The 16061-nt window shown below is 44.2% G+C and overlaps 1 protein-coding gene across 1 annotated transcript; it reads left to right on the plus strand.

The window, feature by feature from the left end:
- The first annotated feature begins 12285 nt into the window (after positions 1-12285).
- On the plus strand, positions 12286-14962 carry LOC123156848 (BTB/POZ domain-containing protein At1g21780). Its single transcript, XM_044575036.1, has 4 exons — positions 12286-12544; positions 12705-12850; positions 13877-13992; positions 14204-14962. The coding sequence occupies exons 1-4, from the start codon at positions 12408-12410 to the stop codon at positions 14810-14812; spliced, it is 1008 nt and encodes a 335-aa protein (XP_044430971.1). The 5' UTR covers positions 12286-12407; the 3' UTR covers positions 14813-14962.
- Positions 14963-16061: the final 1099 nt, after the last annotated feature.

Below are 16061 nucleotides of genomic sequence, written 5' to 3' on the forward strand. Positions count from 1 at the left end.
TGATTACTCCTGCCGGACACACTTTTCTGGGTCAATGCCCGGCCTTGGAAGATCAACACATCGCGGCCCTACCTAGGCTCAGCAGAGAGGTCCCTGCTGGTCTACATCCTGAGCACTCCGGGGTCTGGGCCCATCACCCTTAGTGTCGTGGAATTATCACGTCAGACGTCCTAGCGTAAGGACTTAGGTGTGGAACCATTGCAACGTAGTTAGCTTGAAGGGGTTAAACGGGACAAGGGACACTGAGAGTTTATACTAGTTCAGCCCCTCGCGGTGGAGGTAACAGCCTAATCCAGTGTAGGGTGGTTATTGCTTGGGCTTCGATTACCAGGAAGCGAATACGCTTGACCTAGTTCTCGATATCTTTCTTTGCTGCCCTAACTCGCCGCCGGGTCGTCCCTTTATATACACAGGTTAACGCTCGGCGGCTTACCGAGTCCCGGCTGTCTCATAGACAATGTGTCCAGCTCAGTGACTAACTACACCTGCCTTACAATACAAGTTTATCCTCATGGCGGTTCATCCTTCTGGGCCCTAAGTCGCCTCTGGGTCTTGGGCCGTCAGCGGGCTTCTTATGACCCGCCCCCTTCATGGGTTATCGCTAGTCGTATGGCCTGGCCCCTCCTGGGCGGTTCATACCTGGTAGTTCTATCCCCAACATTGGGCCCCAGGTTGATTTGAACTTGTTCATATCAATCTTCAACACCTGAGACGTGAACCTGCACTACCTCTTGTAACCCGCCATGACGTCAGCTCTTGGAATTCTCTTAAACCACCATGACGTCACTTTACCTTAACTGCGCACTGGGCTCGAAGCATCTTAGCTGATCCTTATCTTAATAAACATCCCAAAAATCGAGGCGTTCCTATAGCCATGCGACGATTTCGGTCTCCTAGATTCATGTGCATGTCTTATGCTCGCCCCCCTTATAAATAGGTACGAGGGTCTCTTTCATTTCCCCCCTGCTTCCTTCTTCGTCTTCCTCCTCCTCTCAGCCGCACGGTTGCTCGTCCTCCGCCGTCGCGACCTCCAGCTGCTGCACCAACTCAGGCCGCCGCATCACCCTAACCAGACTAGAGAGCTCCAGTGCGCCACCGCCGATCCTTATCGCCTGTAAGCACGCCTCCCACTTCTTCCTCAGATCTGTTTTTAGGGTTTGTACTTGTTCGTCGGTGTTCTTATAGTTCTTTCTTATCCTCTTCAGTTCTTGTAGTTTCCAATCTGAATAGGTCGTAGATCTTGTGCGGAAGTGGTTTTGTCACCATTTTTTCCATTGAAGTAGCATGTCCTTTGCCAAGAACCATATTAACACATCTAGGTTTTTCCACTGCCGCCACCTTTGGCTTTATTTTCACTGCTTTTCATGAACTGTCACAGATCCAAATTTATAGTACTAGCTTACGAAACCTGTTTGTCTGCCCCTTAGCAAAAATTCTCCATTGATAGATTTAAATCCCCAAACTGCCATGGCGGCTCACGACATAAACCATGACCCGCCATATTACATTAGGCCCCGGGTAAGCCGCCATTATCCGCTTAAATCCATAACCCGGCCATCTTCCGGTTTAAACCAAGCTAGCTTATCTGAATTGATTCTTCATAATTTTATCCTTGCACTGCAGTTTGAGACAACCACATGTAGCTTGCCATATATTCACCGGTTTAATTTTTATTCACTTTACTGCAGGCCTTGCATCCGATCATGACCAAGACAGTCACCTCCTGTGATTGGGTCCCCTCCATTATCACCGAAGCTATGCTTGAAGACTATGTGAAGATTGGTTTTTTGCTGGCTAAGGATGTCATTCATTGGCGTGCTCCTAACCCGGAAGAAGCTAAACCTCAGCCGCAAGCAAGCGAAGTTATTGTTTTCACTGACCACATGAACCGGGGCTTTTCACTGCCTGGGTCAAAATTCTTCCGGGATGTTCTGCACTTCATGCAACTTCACCCTCAAGATATCGGGCCCAACTCTATTTGCAACTTCTAGGTTTTCTGTGAAGTATACCTTCAAGAGGAACCCAGTGTCGACCTTTTCAGAGAATATTTCTATCTGAACCACCAGAATGAGTTTACTGACGGCCCTAGTCAAGAACTCGGAGGAATTTCAATTCAGCATCGCAGAGACGCCATTTTTCCTTATGCTTCACTTCCAAGTCATCCCAAAGACTGGAATCAAACCTGGGTTTACTGCAAGGATACTTCTCCGGCTAATGAAAATCTTTTGCCCGGCTTTCGTGACCAACGGCTCAACCCGAAGCATCCTCTTCCTGACTTGGCACTACTGAACGGGCCAAGCTTATGCCTACCTTTTCCAAGGTTAGGGCTTTACTGGGCAACAGATTAACTGAAATTGATCTGGTTCGGTGTTGGGTAGCTTGGAGAATCATACCGTTAGGCCGCTGACCCGGCTTAATGTGCTCATACACTGGTGATACCAAAGACCCGCTTCGTTACAACTCAAAGCGTTTGACTGATAAGGCTATCAATGAAATGACCAAGACTCTCCTCAATGAGTCATTGGAAAGCTGCAGCAGAGTGGGTCTGAATCCCTTCTGCGTCCTTAACCCGGCACCAAAGGTATGCCTTTTTTGGTTTATCTACCTGCTATCTTACCACTCATAAACCTGAACATTCTGACTTTATAGTAAACCTTTTCAGGCTAGGTCCACTTTCTGGGACAAGAGATATGATGAGAAAGCCGCCAAGAAGGCCAGAGTCAAGACCAGAGCAATGAAGAGAAGCAAGAAGACATCCACTGCTGCCGAAATGTTTAACGTGGATGAATCTGAAGAGTTGGAGGTAGATCTTGATTCCCTTGGCTCCTTTTCCATCCACCTTATTGACATTGATTACTACCAGGGCGACGCGGAGAGCAGCCAGCCGGTTGATGACGAGGTAACAATTATTTCCTCTGACTCAGAGCCTTTGCCAAGACAGAAAATCCGACGCGTGATCCAAAAAGTAAGGTTTTCTAACCCTTTAGCTCACATGGATCCCAACTTTATTTTGAAGCAACAACAGCATGAGAATCGGCGCCAAACCTGGAACAGTGGAGGCGGAGAACTTTCCTCTGGCTTACCCAACACGCCAACTCCACGCAAACGCCGAAATAAGGTAAAAACTCCAACACTTGTTTACTTTTAACCTAAATATTATCCATCCAACACTTCATGCCTCCGGCTTAACTTTTCAGGGGATCTGTCACTCTTCGTCTGGCGACTCATCCCAGACTCAGCTTTCCCCTTTCAAAACCGCCCCTGGGTATCAACTTAAACATGTGTCTCTTTTGACATCTTTAAGCTCATACTTACTTTTTGAATCTTCATGTAGTGGGAAAGCAAAGCCTAGCAAGAAGGTCAGAACCAACAAGCCCTCCTAAGACCCCAAACCTCATGACCCAGAGAAACATGCACCAATTTCAGATACCTCTGTGCAACAACCTGATAATCCTGTTGATGACCCGCCACCAGAAAACCGTGGCACCTCTGTTGATCCAGTGGTTTACTGAGCCGAAGATTGCTGAACCATCCAGCCCAACTAAACCTCTCAAGCCGGATACTGAGGAAGTTGTGATCACTGGCTCTAGTTTCCAAGAACCAGGAAATCATGTAGCTCTGGCTAAACATTCTGCTAAGGAAGAGATGGTTGAGCAGCAGAAGGTCAAATTTTACATGGCCAACTACTCTCATTTGAGTTGTAGTGAAATCTTCTCTAGCTTTTTGAACCAAGTACACAACAGCCGAGACTTGGAGATTGACATGGTCAAGCATATGCATCAGAAACATGAGGTATCTAATTCTTGCTCTCATACGAGATACATTTCTTTATCCCCCAAGTCTACTGAATATGATAGGATATAATATGACATAGACTTGTTAGATATCTTTTTGTGTTGTGAACCAAATCATGTAGCCCCCAAGGGCCGGCTTAAACTATGAAGTTAAGCCGTTTCTTCACTTCATATAAATCAATTGGATCTGTAGACCCCAAGGGCCGACTTAAACTATTAAGTTAAGTCGGTTCTTACCAACTAATAAAAAATCCATGTTAATCAGCCTTACCAACCGGATAATGCCTTGTTAATCATCGTGTGCCTTAAGCACTTGTTCTACTTGAGTTGTAACCATGGAAGCATGTTTACTAATAAGCTTACAATCGCTTTTAACTCTAGACATATAATCACTCAAGTGTTCAACCATATAAGCATTATGTTTCAATTGTCTACCGACATAAGCATTGAAGTTTTCTTGTATAAAAATAAAATTATCAAACTCATCCAAGCATTGACTAGCAAACTTATTATGAGGAATATCACCTTCATCAAATCTATAGAGAGAATTTACCTTTACTACCTGTGTCGGGTTATCAAGACCATGTATCTCTTCAATAGGCGGTAAATTCTTAATATCTTTAGCTTTAATACCTTTTTTCTTTCATAGTTTTCTTTGCTTCTTGCATATCTTCAGGACTGAGAAATAGAATACCCCTTTTCTTCGGAGTTGGCTTAGGAGTTGGTTCAGGAAGTGTCCAATCATTATCATTGCTTAATATATTATTCAATAGCAATCCAGCTTGCTCAACAGTTCTTTCCCTGAAAACACAACCAGCACAACTATCCAGGTGGTCTCTGGAAGCATCGGTTAGTCCATTATAAAAGATATCAACTATTTCATTTTTCATGAGAGGATGATCAGGCAAAGCATTAAGTAATTGGAGAAGCCTCCCCCAAGCTTGTGGGAGACTCTCTTCTTCAATTTGTACAAAATTAAATATTTCCCACAAGGCAGCTTGTTTCTTATGAGCGGGAAAATATTTTGCAGAGAAGTAATAAATCATATCCTGGGGACTACGCACACAACCAGGAGCAAGAGAATTAAACCATATTTTAGCATCACCCTTTAACAAGAAAGAAACAAATTAAGAATATAGTAATAGCAATTTTTTCCTCATGAGTAAATAGGGTGGCTATATCATTCAATTTAGTAAGATGTGCCACAACAGTTTTAGATTCATAGCCATAGGAAGGATCAGATTCAACCAGAGTAATTAACTCAGGATCGACAGGGAATTCATAATCCTTATCAGTAACACAGATAGGCGAAGTAGCAAACATAGGATCATATTGCATTCTAGCATTCAAAGACTTTTCTTTCAGCTTAGCTAATAGTTTCTTAAGATCATATCTATCATTGCAAGAAAGAAAGTCTCTAGCAGTTTCTTCGTCCATAATATAACCCTCAGGTACAACAGGCAATTCATATCTAGGGGGAGAATATTCATCATCACTTTCATTAATATCATCAATTTCAGTAATTTCATTCTCTCTAACCCTAGCAAGTTGTCCATCAAGAAATTCACCTAGTGGCACAGTATTATCAAGCAGAGAAGTAGTATCATCATAAGCATCATGCATAGCAAAAGTGGTATCATCAATAACATGCGACATATCAGAATCAATATCAGGTATAGGTGTCACATGTTTACTCAAAACAGAAGGTGAATCAAGTGTAGAGTGCTAGATGGCAGTTCCCTACCTCCCCTCGTAGTTGAGGGAAAAATCTTGGTTCTTTGATCTTTCAAATTCCTCATAGTGATCAACAGATATAAATCCCAAGTGACTCTGAGAACAGAGCTATGCTCCCCGGCAATGGCGCCAGAAAAAGGTCTTGATAACCCACAAGTATAGGGGATCGCAACAGTTTTCGAGGGTAGAGTATTCAACCCAAATTTATTGATTCGACACAAGGGGAGCCAAAGAATATTCTCAAGTATTAGCAGCTGAGTTGTCAATTCAACCACACCTGAAAGACTTAATATCTGTAGCAAAGTATTTAGTAGCAAAGTAGTATGGAAGTAACGGTAAGAGTGGAAAAAGTAACAGTAGTAGTTTTGTAGCAATCGTAATAGTGGCAACGGAAAAGTAACTTAGCAAAGATCAATATGAAACGAGCTCATAGGCAATGGATCAATGATGGATAATTATGTTAGATGGCATTAATCATGTAACAATTATAACATAGGGTGACACAAAACTAGCTCCAGTTCATCAATATAATGTAGGCATGTATTCCAAATATAGTCATACGTGCTTATGGAAAAGAACTTGCATGACATCTTTTGTCCTACCCTCCCGTGGCAGCAGGGTCCTATTGGAAACTAAGGGATATTAAGGCCTCCTTTTAATAGAGTACCGGATCAAAGCATTAGTACTTAGTGAATACATGAACTCCTCAAACTACGGTCATCACCGGGAAGTGTCCCGACTATTGTCACTCCGTGGTTGCCGGATCATAACATGTAGTAGGTGACTACAACTTGCAAGATAGGATCAAGAACACTCATATATTCATGAAAACATAATAGGTTCAGATCTGAAATCATGGAACTTGGGCCCTAGTGACAAGCATTAAGCATGGCAAAGTCATAGCAACATCAATCTTAGAACATAATGGATACTAGGGATCAAACCCTAACAAAACTAACTCGATTACATGGTAAATCTCATCCAACCCATCACCGTCCAGCAAGCCTACGATGGGATTACTCACGCACGGTGGTGAGCATCATGAAATTGGTGATGGAGGATGGTTGATGATGATGATGGCGATGGATTCCCCTCTCCGGAGGCCCGAACGGACTCCAGATCTGCCCTACCGAGGAAGAACATGGCTTGGCGCCCGCCTTCATATTGTAAAACGCGATGAATCCTTCTCTCTAATTTTTTTTCTCCCCGAACGTGAATATATGGAGTTGGAGTTGAGTTCGGTGGAGGTCCAGGGGGCCCACGAGGTAGGAGGGCGCGCCCAGGGGGTAGGGCGTGCCTCCCACCCTCGTGGCCAGGGTGTGGGCCCCCTTTGGTTGATTCTTTCGCCAATATTTTTTATTAATTCCAAAATGTGTCTCCGTGAAGTTTCAGGTCATTCCGAGAACTTTTATTTCTGCACAAAAATAACACCATGGCAATTCTGCTGAAAACAGCGTCAGTTCGGGTTAGTTCCATTCAAATCATGCAAATTAGAGTCCAAAACAAGGGCAAAAGAGTTTGGAAAAGTAGATACATTGGAGACGTATCATATCCCCGACAAAATCGCTCCGTCGGAGAGCAAAAGTGCTCCTTCCTAGGTTCCGCCTTGAGACAACGACGCTTCATCTTAAAATTCTTCTCTTATTTTTTTTCTAGGGCAAAAGGCTTCATATAGCAGAAGGAGGGCACTGGAGGCCTGCTGTGGGACCCATAAGGCATCAGGGCATGCCCTGGAGTGTGGGCGCACCCTGTTGCCTTGTGAGAAGCAGGTGCCCCCCCTCTGGTATTTCTCTGTTCCAGTATTTTTTATATATTCAATAAAATATCCATAAAGTTTTAGGTCATTTGGAGCTCCATAGAATAGCTATCTCTGTTGTAGCTCTTTTAGGTCCAGAATTCTAGCTGTCGGTAATTTCCCTCTCCATATAAATCTTGCAAATTAAGAGAGAAAAGGCATTAGGATTGCATCATAAAGTGAAATAATGACCAAAAACATTATAAATAACAGTAGAAAAACATGATGCAAAATGGACGTATCATCCCCAACTCGAATCCCCCTATAAAGAAGGGGGGCACTTCCTATGGGCCAACTTGGCCCAGTGCTCCTTCCCCGATTTGGCCTTTTAAGGCCCGTTGGTATTAAATTTAGTATAAAAGCCTTCTAATAAATATTAGACCCTTTTATATATAATTTAAAAGCCCCAGAAATATTTTCCACCTATATATTATTTATCGGTAATACTCGGTATTACCCGATACTCTCTGAAACCCTTCCGGTGACCCCGAAATGCTTCCAGATCCTCTGAAAACTATTTTGAATATTTATGAAACATTTACAAAAATATATTCTCATCACTCCCGTCCTACTAACACTCAGTATATCTTGATTCCATAATCTTGTGACCCCATAGGTTCGGTAACTCATAGACATGAACGAAACCCCTTCGTTCAATGACCGATAGCGGAACCGCGGACGTCCATATCGATCCCTATGAGCACATAATGATATTGGAGTGAACCTTTGGTTATCATGTGATGTTCCTTTTGCTTTGCGATACTTCACAAAACCAGGGATGCATGGGTATCCTCCTGAGTCATCACATGCTCACTATACCATTATCCTTGTTACCGGTTTTTGTTCTTCTTTCTTGTTGCCGTTTCCGGCATCCCCGTGATGTAGTCACCTGTGTATGGCCAGACGATGATGGATGCCATCACACTGAGAGGGCCCTAAGAATATATCTCCATCATCGGAGGAGCAAATCCCACTCTCGAGCTATCTAGTACCTTGTCAAACTTTTCGATAAGCTTGTAAATTATCGTTATGATCACCGTGTTATAGGTGGCATTTGAGCAGCCCCAAAGTCCACCTTACGGTAAGAAGTAACTATGTTACTCTCATGGTCTAAGGAGAAAAATCACACGTTAATACTCCATGTTATTACAATATAAACTCAATTCATAACAGACAAGTTTGGGTTGATTCAGTATGATCGTTCTTCTAACGTCATACTCTCAATATTGTTTTAGGACTATCGTTACACTTAACAATATCCTAAGATCCGGGAAACATGATCACCGACAACACTTGAGCCAGTCTTAGAGGCAAGACTAGGAACCTATTCTTTACCGTTTATCATTCCACACGTACATACGAGTTTTCCACTGAATCACATATTCCAAGATCATAGCAGTTATAGCATGAAATATAAACTCTTAATTATGAACATAGAAATATAATAATACAATATTTTGCCTCTAGGGCATATTTCCAACAGTTTGTTAGTATAATAACGTCTTAAGGGTTAGTAGAATAGGGTGTTAGCAGAATGCACACAACTATATTGTGTGTAGTAATTTCCCGCGCATGACAAACATTTGAATGCAATGATTTCGAGTGCATAAATGGCACGTGTGTGTCCTAGGTTTGGCGACAACCGGGTTAGGCGGTGCAGGACCGTTCATCAAGTGCAAAGGTGGATGACGACAAACCGCTTCTCCCTTGTGCTAGGAGAGGACTTCAACCGGATAATAGTATGTTGTAATAAGGGGTGATTTCATAACCGGTTGAGATTTCTTACATTCATGCATGATGTGGCTCACAAATGTCTGATTTTCCCTCCTTTTGTTTCATTGATTGTCCCTTGCTTTGCGAGACTCGAGGTCCTGAAGATGCTACACATTCCTGTGGGGCAACCAACCATAGGTTAGTCCCACCTTCAAACAACGGAGGGATTCAACTTCAAGGTTTTAGTAAGAAATGAAAGAGAAACAACCTTCTTCGGTCGTCCCGGTTGGCGAGGATTGACCAAGACCTACGACTGCGATGTAGGGATGAGGATCGACTTCTACAATATTGGCCAAGGTGATCTTCATCTGAGACTGTGGTTGCCTACTCCTCGAGTGCTTCCCCAGTGTAAGTACTTTATGAAATATGAAACAATCTTTTCAAGTAACGCTAATTTTAGTTGTTGTGCATAACTACACTTGCTTACATATACATTTGGACAGCTTACTGGGACGTGTCCCCGGGTACACGTAGGATAGTCGACAAAAGGCATGTCACTTTAGGTACAACTCTTACTTGGCAGGAGATGGACATTGTGGTGGAATTTGTGGACAACATCCGGGACCGTGTTGTGGATGTCCAAACTGGCTCATACAATTGGTCCTTTGTGCCATTAGTTCACATGATAAACAAGGGCAATGTTCAGAAGGACAGGCCACTCCAAGTAAGATCGCATGCATCATTGTAATTGTATTCAATATAATGTCATGTTATTCATGTTTTTCAATATATATATATATACTACTTGTGTTTTGCAACAGAAACTCGCATGTGTCGTGGTGCCTCAACAAATGCAGAATCGAGGTAGTGGTGACATACAAATTGTCATCTCTGACATAGTTGACATGGCTACCACGTACTCCACATCGCGAGATGATGGACGTCTTGACGTAAATGGTTGGAAGGAGATTCGTGACAACAACTACTACTGTCACAACTACTACGATGAAGGTGAGAAGTTGATCATCATGCTACACCTAGGACATGCTGATGAGCCCATCCCCTTCATGCGTATCATCTACAACTGGGAGGCTGATGACGACGAGTAGGCTTGCATCTTAATTAGTACTTCTTGTGTGTAGTATAAGTACTCATCTACCGTGCTGCGTGCTTATCGTACTAACTACTTCCTCCGTTCCTAAATATAAGTCATTCTAGAGATTTCAATACGACACATACGAAACAAAATGAGTGAATCTACACTTAAAAAACGTCTATATATATCTGTATATAGTCCTTATTGAAATCTCTAAAACGACTTATATTTAGGAACAGGGGGAGTACTTTGCTTTTGTAACTGTGTTCGGGATTGGTGTTATTAAGTACTTTATTAAATGTGTAACGATAATTATTAGTTGAAGTCGATGTTTGCGAATACTTCTAGTTATTGTTTAAAGTGCATGTGCAACTTCATTATTTGGATTCTTCTTTTGCTGCCATTGAACCAATTTCTAACCTTTCTCACCAAAAAAAAAACAATTTCTAACCAAATGCAGCCAGAGAAAAATTGGGCACATGACTGTATTGTACATTAGCGGCGTTCAATTATCTAAATGGTGTGCTGGTAGTTTGTAAAATATTGGAGCATTGGGCACGAAACACCGCCGAAGAGTAGCATTCTAGTGGAACACTACTAACGTTGAATACAGTAGCAGCATTTCATTTGGACGCTGCTACTAGCATGTTATCAGCAATGTTATACTTGAAGCGCTCCGCCAAGATGCTGCTAGTGTGCATATCGGAACACCGCTAATTATGAGGTTATGTACTAGTGGTGTATACTACACATAAAAGTATCTTTTATTACTCCCTACGGATGGCAGAGGGGACATAAGCCGAGCACGTGAATTTAGGTTGTTGAATTAACCAAAAGTTCATTCTACAATGAACTCAATGATATAAATTCGCGTTTGCATCTCGCCCACACGCGTGGATCCGCGTCCGTTCGTAAGCGCACGAATCTTGGCATATTTCTAGTGCCACGTAGGACTGGTCTGGTGTGTGGGCGTTCACCCGGTCGCCCATATGACCGTTTCACCACACGGGAGGGGCTGGTGTGTGGGTGAAATGCAGTTCACCCACACGCCACTTTGCACGCACGCACAAGAGCTAGTGTGTGTGCATTTGCCATCTCGCCCACACGTCCGTCTCCTCTCCCACACCTAAGCTGCTAGTTGCCATGTGTTTTGCAGTGCACATGGCAACTGCCCCCTAGAGTGCTTTATAAGAAAGTGGCAACTCTCTTTTTTACCCAAGTTGTCATGTGTTTTTGCAGGGTACACGATAACTGTCTAGTGTGCACGTAAGCAGATGACAACTCTCTTTTACCGAGTTGCCATGTGTTTTTGCATGGTACATGGCAACTGCCCTAACGCGCACGTAAGCAGATGGCAACTCTTCCTTTTACATGGCAATTGCCCTAGCATGCTTGTGAGCACATGGCAACTCTCTCAACTACCTAGTGTTAATATGTGGCAACTCCTAAAGTTTTGAAATCATGGCAACTACATTAGACCAGACCATACATGGCAACTGCAGTTGAGCAACCATGGCAACTGCAGTTGTCCGACATGGCAACCGTAATTCAGCGACATGGCAACTGCAGTTAAACGAACATGGACGAGGGTCTGGACCATGGCAACTGCGGGCGCGCGGTGACTGTCACGCGTGGCGTGCGGGACCAGGAGGTACGAGGCCTGACACACGTGTGTGTGGGCGTTATCAACTTCGTCCACACGCACGCGTGTGAGAGGGATCGGGACGAAAAAAAAAAGATGTGTGGGCATTACTTGTTTTGCCCACACGTAGGTGTGTGAGTTGTTCCTCTTATACACCACACAAAATGTGTGGGCAGACTCTCTAGCGCCCACACGTGTGACACTTATTCACGTCCTATAAATTTTATGGCATACAACACATATTTCAACAGTCAAAATCGAGGATCTAAAAACCTGTATCCGACTTGTATTCCCATCCGAAGGCAGTACATGACTAAAAAAAGATCTCCTATTTTTGTATGCACACATTTTGTATGTCTATGTCAACACTTTGTAACATTATAAATTTTCTAAGATTTTTTAAAATGCACGAAGTGTATAAACTAAGAATGGAACTGTTCACACAAATCCTGCGTAGAAATTGTGAACCATCTGCATCATCTGATTTCAATCAAGTGTGCCAGGCGGCATTATTAAATTAAAGAAAAAATGCAGTAATCACTCGAAAGCAAAGCAGTCTGTCGTCAACACTGAAACCCTTGGCCACTCACGCGACACCGCACCCGCGCCCCCATCTCCGGCGACGGGACCATCATGAGCGGCGGCGGCAGCCCGAGCGGGCCGGACTCTCGCGTGGAGACCATCTCCCGCCTCGCCCAGTGGCGCATCGACACCTTCGGCCCCTGCTCCTACCGCCGCTCCGACCCTTTCAAGCTCGGCATCTGGAACTGGTATCACTCCTCCTTCCTACCACTCCCAAACTACCACCGTTCCCCAATCTTACACGCCCCTAAACCCAATAAACTCGTGAAATTCGATCGAAACACGGTGCGATTAGATGTCGTTTTCCCGAGGCTGGCCGCCGGCTGATGTCATGAATCCCCAAAACAGGTACCTGTCGGTGGAGAAGAGCAGGTCGGTGTACGTGCGCCTCTTCCCGGAGCCCGGCCGGCTGGCCAAGGAGCAGCCGCCGCTCGCCCGCTTCGTGCTCCGCGTCTCCTGGGTTGGCCCGCCGCGCCGCTCCAGCGTCTCCCCAGGTTTGCTTCTTCAAGTGCTCTGCTACACATCTCCAATTGGTAAATGATAAAGCGTTGTGCATTTCTAGCACATCCATGTGCTTATTGCATTTTATTTACTACTCCTTTCGTTCCATAATCCGTACACCACGACAAGAATTATGGAACGCAGGCTACACATCATTTCTAGCACATCCATGTGGTTATTGCATTTTATTTACCACTCCTTGCGCTCCATAATTCTTATCGTTGTTTTAGTTACGGAGGGAATAGTAGTTGTCTGTGTGGTTGCATAGGAAATTCCAAAGATCACCAACTATTAGGCTAATACAGTGAGTGGCTGCTCAGTGCGCAGCTTTCAAGCTCCAATGTGAACGCATGGCCTGATCATCTTGATGCCAACCGTGAACTGAGAACTTTGCCCACATACCAGCTAAATTACTACTACCATTTGGAGGCAAAGACATAGATATAATAAAGAGAAAAGTCCACTTCTGGTCCCTCAGTTAATCGACTTGTCTGGTTTTCGTCCCTCAATTCCTAAACCAGACCTTCTGCATCTTGAACTTTCAAAACCGGCCAAATTTCTTCCTTGTCCCCAATCAAAGCCGTTTTGCTCATGACGTGGAATGGATTTTGGATGGTTTAGGAGTTGAGGGACGAAAAGCAAACAAGTTGGTTTGTTCAGGGACCAAAAGTGAACTTTTCTCTATAATAAATAGCCTTGAAGAGGAGATTTTTTTTTTCTGAAGTATCTAACATATATTAACATTGTATTCTGAATCTAAAGAAGCGTGCAAATAAGGAGAAGCTCAAACTAGGGCCACAAGCCCACAATAACAAATGTGCTTTGCAATTGTAAATGGAATCTTGAGTAGCTGCTTGGCGATAATCTCAACATAATGCAGTATTTTTTGGATGAACATTTGATTGCTCATCTGTCATTCATTTCTTGTTTAATTCCCTAGTCATATTGTCTCTGTGATGACTACTGATATGATGGTTTCAGGCTCACTAAACTTGATAACTTTTATCGCTTTGTGATAGTTTTCGAGCAGCTTCTCCGTAGCAGCGACGATTTTGTGTGGCAAGTTGATGTGATGTCCCATGGGCGTTTTACGATTGACGTCGAGTTCTTGGACCTGAAGATAGCCACGAACAATGCAAGTGTCCTCTCTCCTTTTCCCCTCGAATCAGCTTCAAATGGTTCCTTCTTTGTAGGATATACTCCCTCCATCCCCAAATACATGGCATATAAACTTACTGCCATGTATTTGGAGACGGAGGGAGTATATATTTTATAGGCATGTGTAAGTAGTAACCTCTGTCAGGATTTTCTAAAATGTGATCCAGTTTTAATTAATGTGGTGACAGGGCACTGAATCATCATCGTCGATCTGGCCGAACGAAGGCATGGTGCAGGGCGTGGCCAGCAAGAGCACGCTGGGCTGCCTCTCGCGCATGCTCACGGAGTCCATCCACGCGGACGTGACCATCAACACGACGGACGGCGTCCTGAAGGCGCACAAGTCGGTGCTGGCGGCGTGCTCCCCGGTGTTCGAGAGCATGTTCGTCCACGACCTCAAGGAGAAGTCGTCGTCGACGATCGACATCGGGGACATGTGCGTGGAGTCGTGCTCGGCCCTGCTGGGGTTCGTGTACGGGACGATCCGGCAGGAGCAGTTCTGGAAGCACCGGCTGGCGCTGCTGGCGGCGGCGAACAAGTACGGGCTGGGCGAGGTGAAGTCGTGCTGCGAGGAGAGCCTGCTGGAGGACATCAGCTCGGGCAACGTGCTGGAGCGGCTCCACGTGGCGTGGCTGTACCAGCTGGAGCGGCTCAAGAAGGGGTGCCTGGCGTACCTGTTTGTGTTCGGGAAGATCTACGACGTGCGGGACGAGATCAGCGGGTTCTTCCAGCACGCGGACCGCGAGCTCACCCTGGAGATGTTCCAGGAGGTGCTCAGCGTGTGGAAGCCCATCTGAAGCTTGTGTGTACATAGGGTTTGTGGAAAGATCAAAGGGAAGAAGCTACTCGAAAGAGTGGAAAGAATAGCCCCAAAAGTATATAAAATACACAGGGTTTATGAAAAAGTATATATATATATATATATATATATATATATATAATACATACATAGTGCTTGTGAGAATTTACACCAATGTAATTATGCAAATGTGAGTCGCTACTGGTGTGGGCCTGGTGTGTGAATGGTGTGTAAAGAAGTTTGTGAGGAAGTGGTGTGTACCTTTGCTCTGTTGTCCAGCATGAAATCCTGAACCCTGGTACGTATATGTGACTCATCTAGATTGGATTATGGAGTTGATCTGGCTGGTCGTGCTGTGCCTGGTCTGATCTAGAATTGGTCCTGGTAGTAGTAGACAAGGCGCGCGGTAGGCCTGGTCTGGGTTTCGCCGCCCCAATCTGGATTACACAGCTTGACTTTGTAGCACATTGACAAAATTCGAGTTGTTCCTTGAAAGGAAATTATATACTAGTCCGAGAAATGCATAAAAATGGATGTATCTATAGAATTAAAATACGTCTAGATACATTCATTCCTTCATTCCTCCGACAAGTATTTCCGGACGAAGGGAGTAGGAAATTATATACTCCCTCTGTAAACTAATATAAGAGCATTTAGATCACTAAAATAGCGATCTAAACGCTCTTATATTAGTTTACGGAGGGAGTAGTAGCGAAGAAACAGAAGTTGCCATGTCTGTTCCAACCACCTGGTTTGTACCGTACCAGAAGAGTCGGTCGCTTGTGTGCGCAGCGAAGGTTGCCACCTTGCCATGGCAGACTGAATCTTCTTGGGATAGACGGATGGAAGGAAGGTGCGAACAAGAGCACAGCGAAGCGAAAACGGTTTCCCTTTTCCCCTGAAAACTGACAGAACGTTTGTGGGAGAGGAGAGATCGTGGGCGCGGATGAAGGTTACCTACCATGTCAAACTGGAAGACGCGTTCGTGGGAGGACAGGCACACAGACGTGGTACATCACCACGGAGACGTGTTGAACGGTTGATTATTTCGGTTTAGGGCATGTACAATGGTTGATAAGATAGCCTTATCTTAAGTCTTGCATGTAATTAAAAAATGACAAAAAAACATGTCTACAATGGGTCATCTCTTAGTCTTATCTTTCATAACTAGCTATTCCTAAAAACGTGGTGAGACATATTGTGCTAAAAGATCATCTCTTGTCTTCTCTTAAATAAGAAAAGACAAG

This window comes from Triticum aestivum, chromosome 7B (genome assembly GCF_018294505.1).
Source record: "Triticum aestivum cultivar Chinese Spring chromosome 7B, IWGSC CS RefSeq v2.1, whole genome shotgun sequence".
NCBI lineage: Eukaryota > Viridiplantae > Streptophyta > Magnoliopsida > Poales > Poaceae > Triticum > Triticum aestivum.

Bases quoted from the DNA above. Each gene is read 5' to 3' on its own strand.
- LOC123156848 (XM_044575036.1), top strand. From the start codon at position 12,408: ATGAGCGGCGGCGGCAGCCCGAGCGGGCCGGACTCTCGCGTGGAGACC. The intron at 12,851-13,876 runs GTTTGCTTCTTC...GCTTTGTGATAG, and splicing joins CCGCTCCAGCGTCTCCCCAG to TTTTCGAGCAGCTTCTCCGT. The intron at 13,993-14,203 runs GCAAGTGTCCTC...ATGTGGTGACAG, and splicing joins TGAAGATAGCCACGAACAAT to GGCACTGAATCATCATCGTC.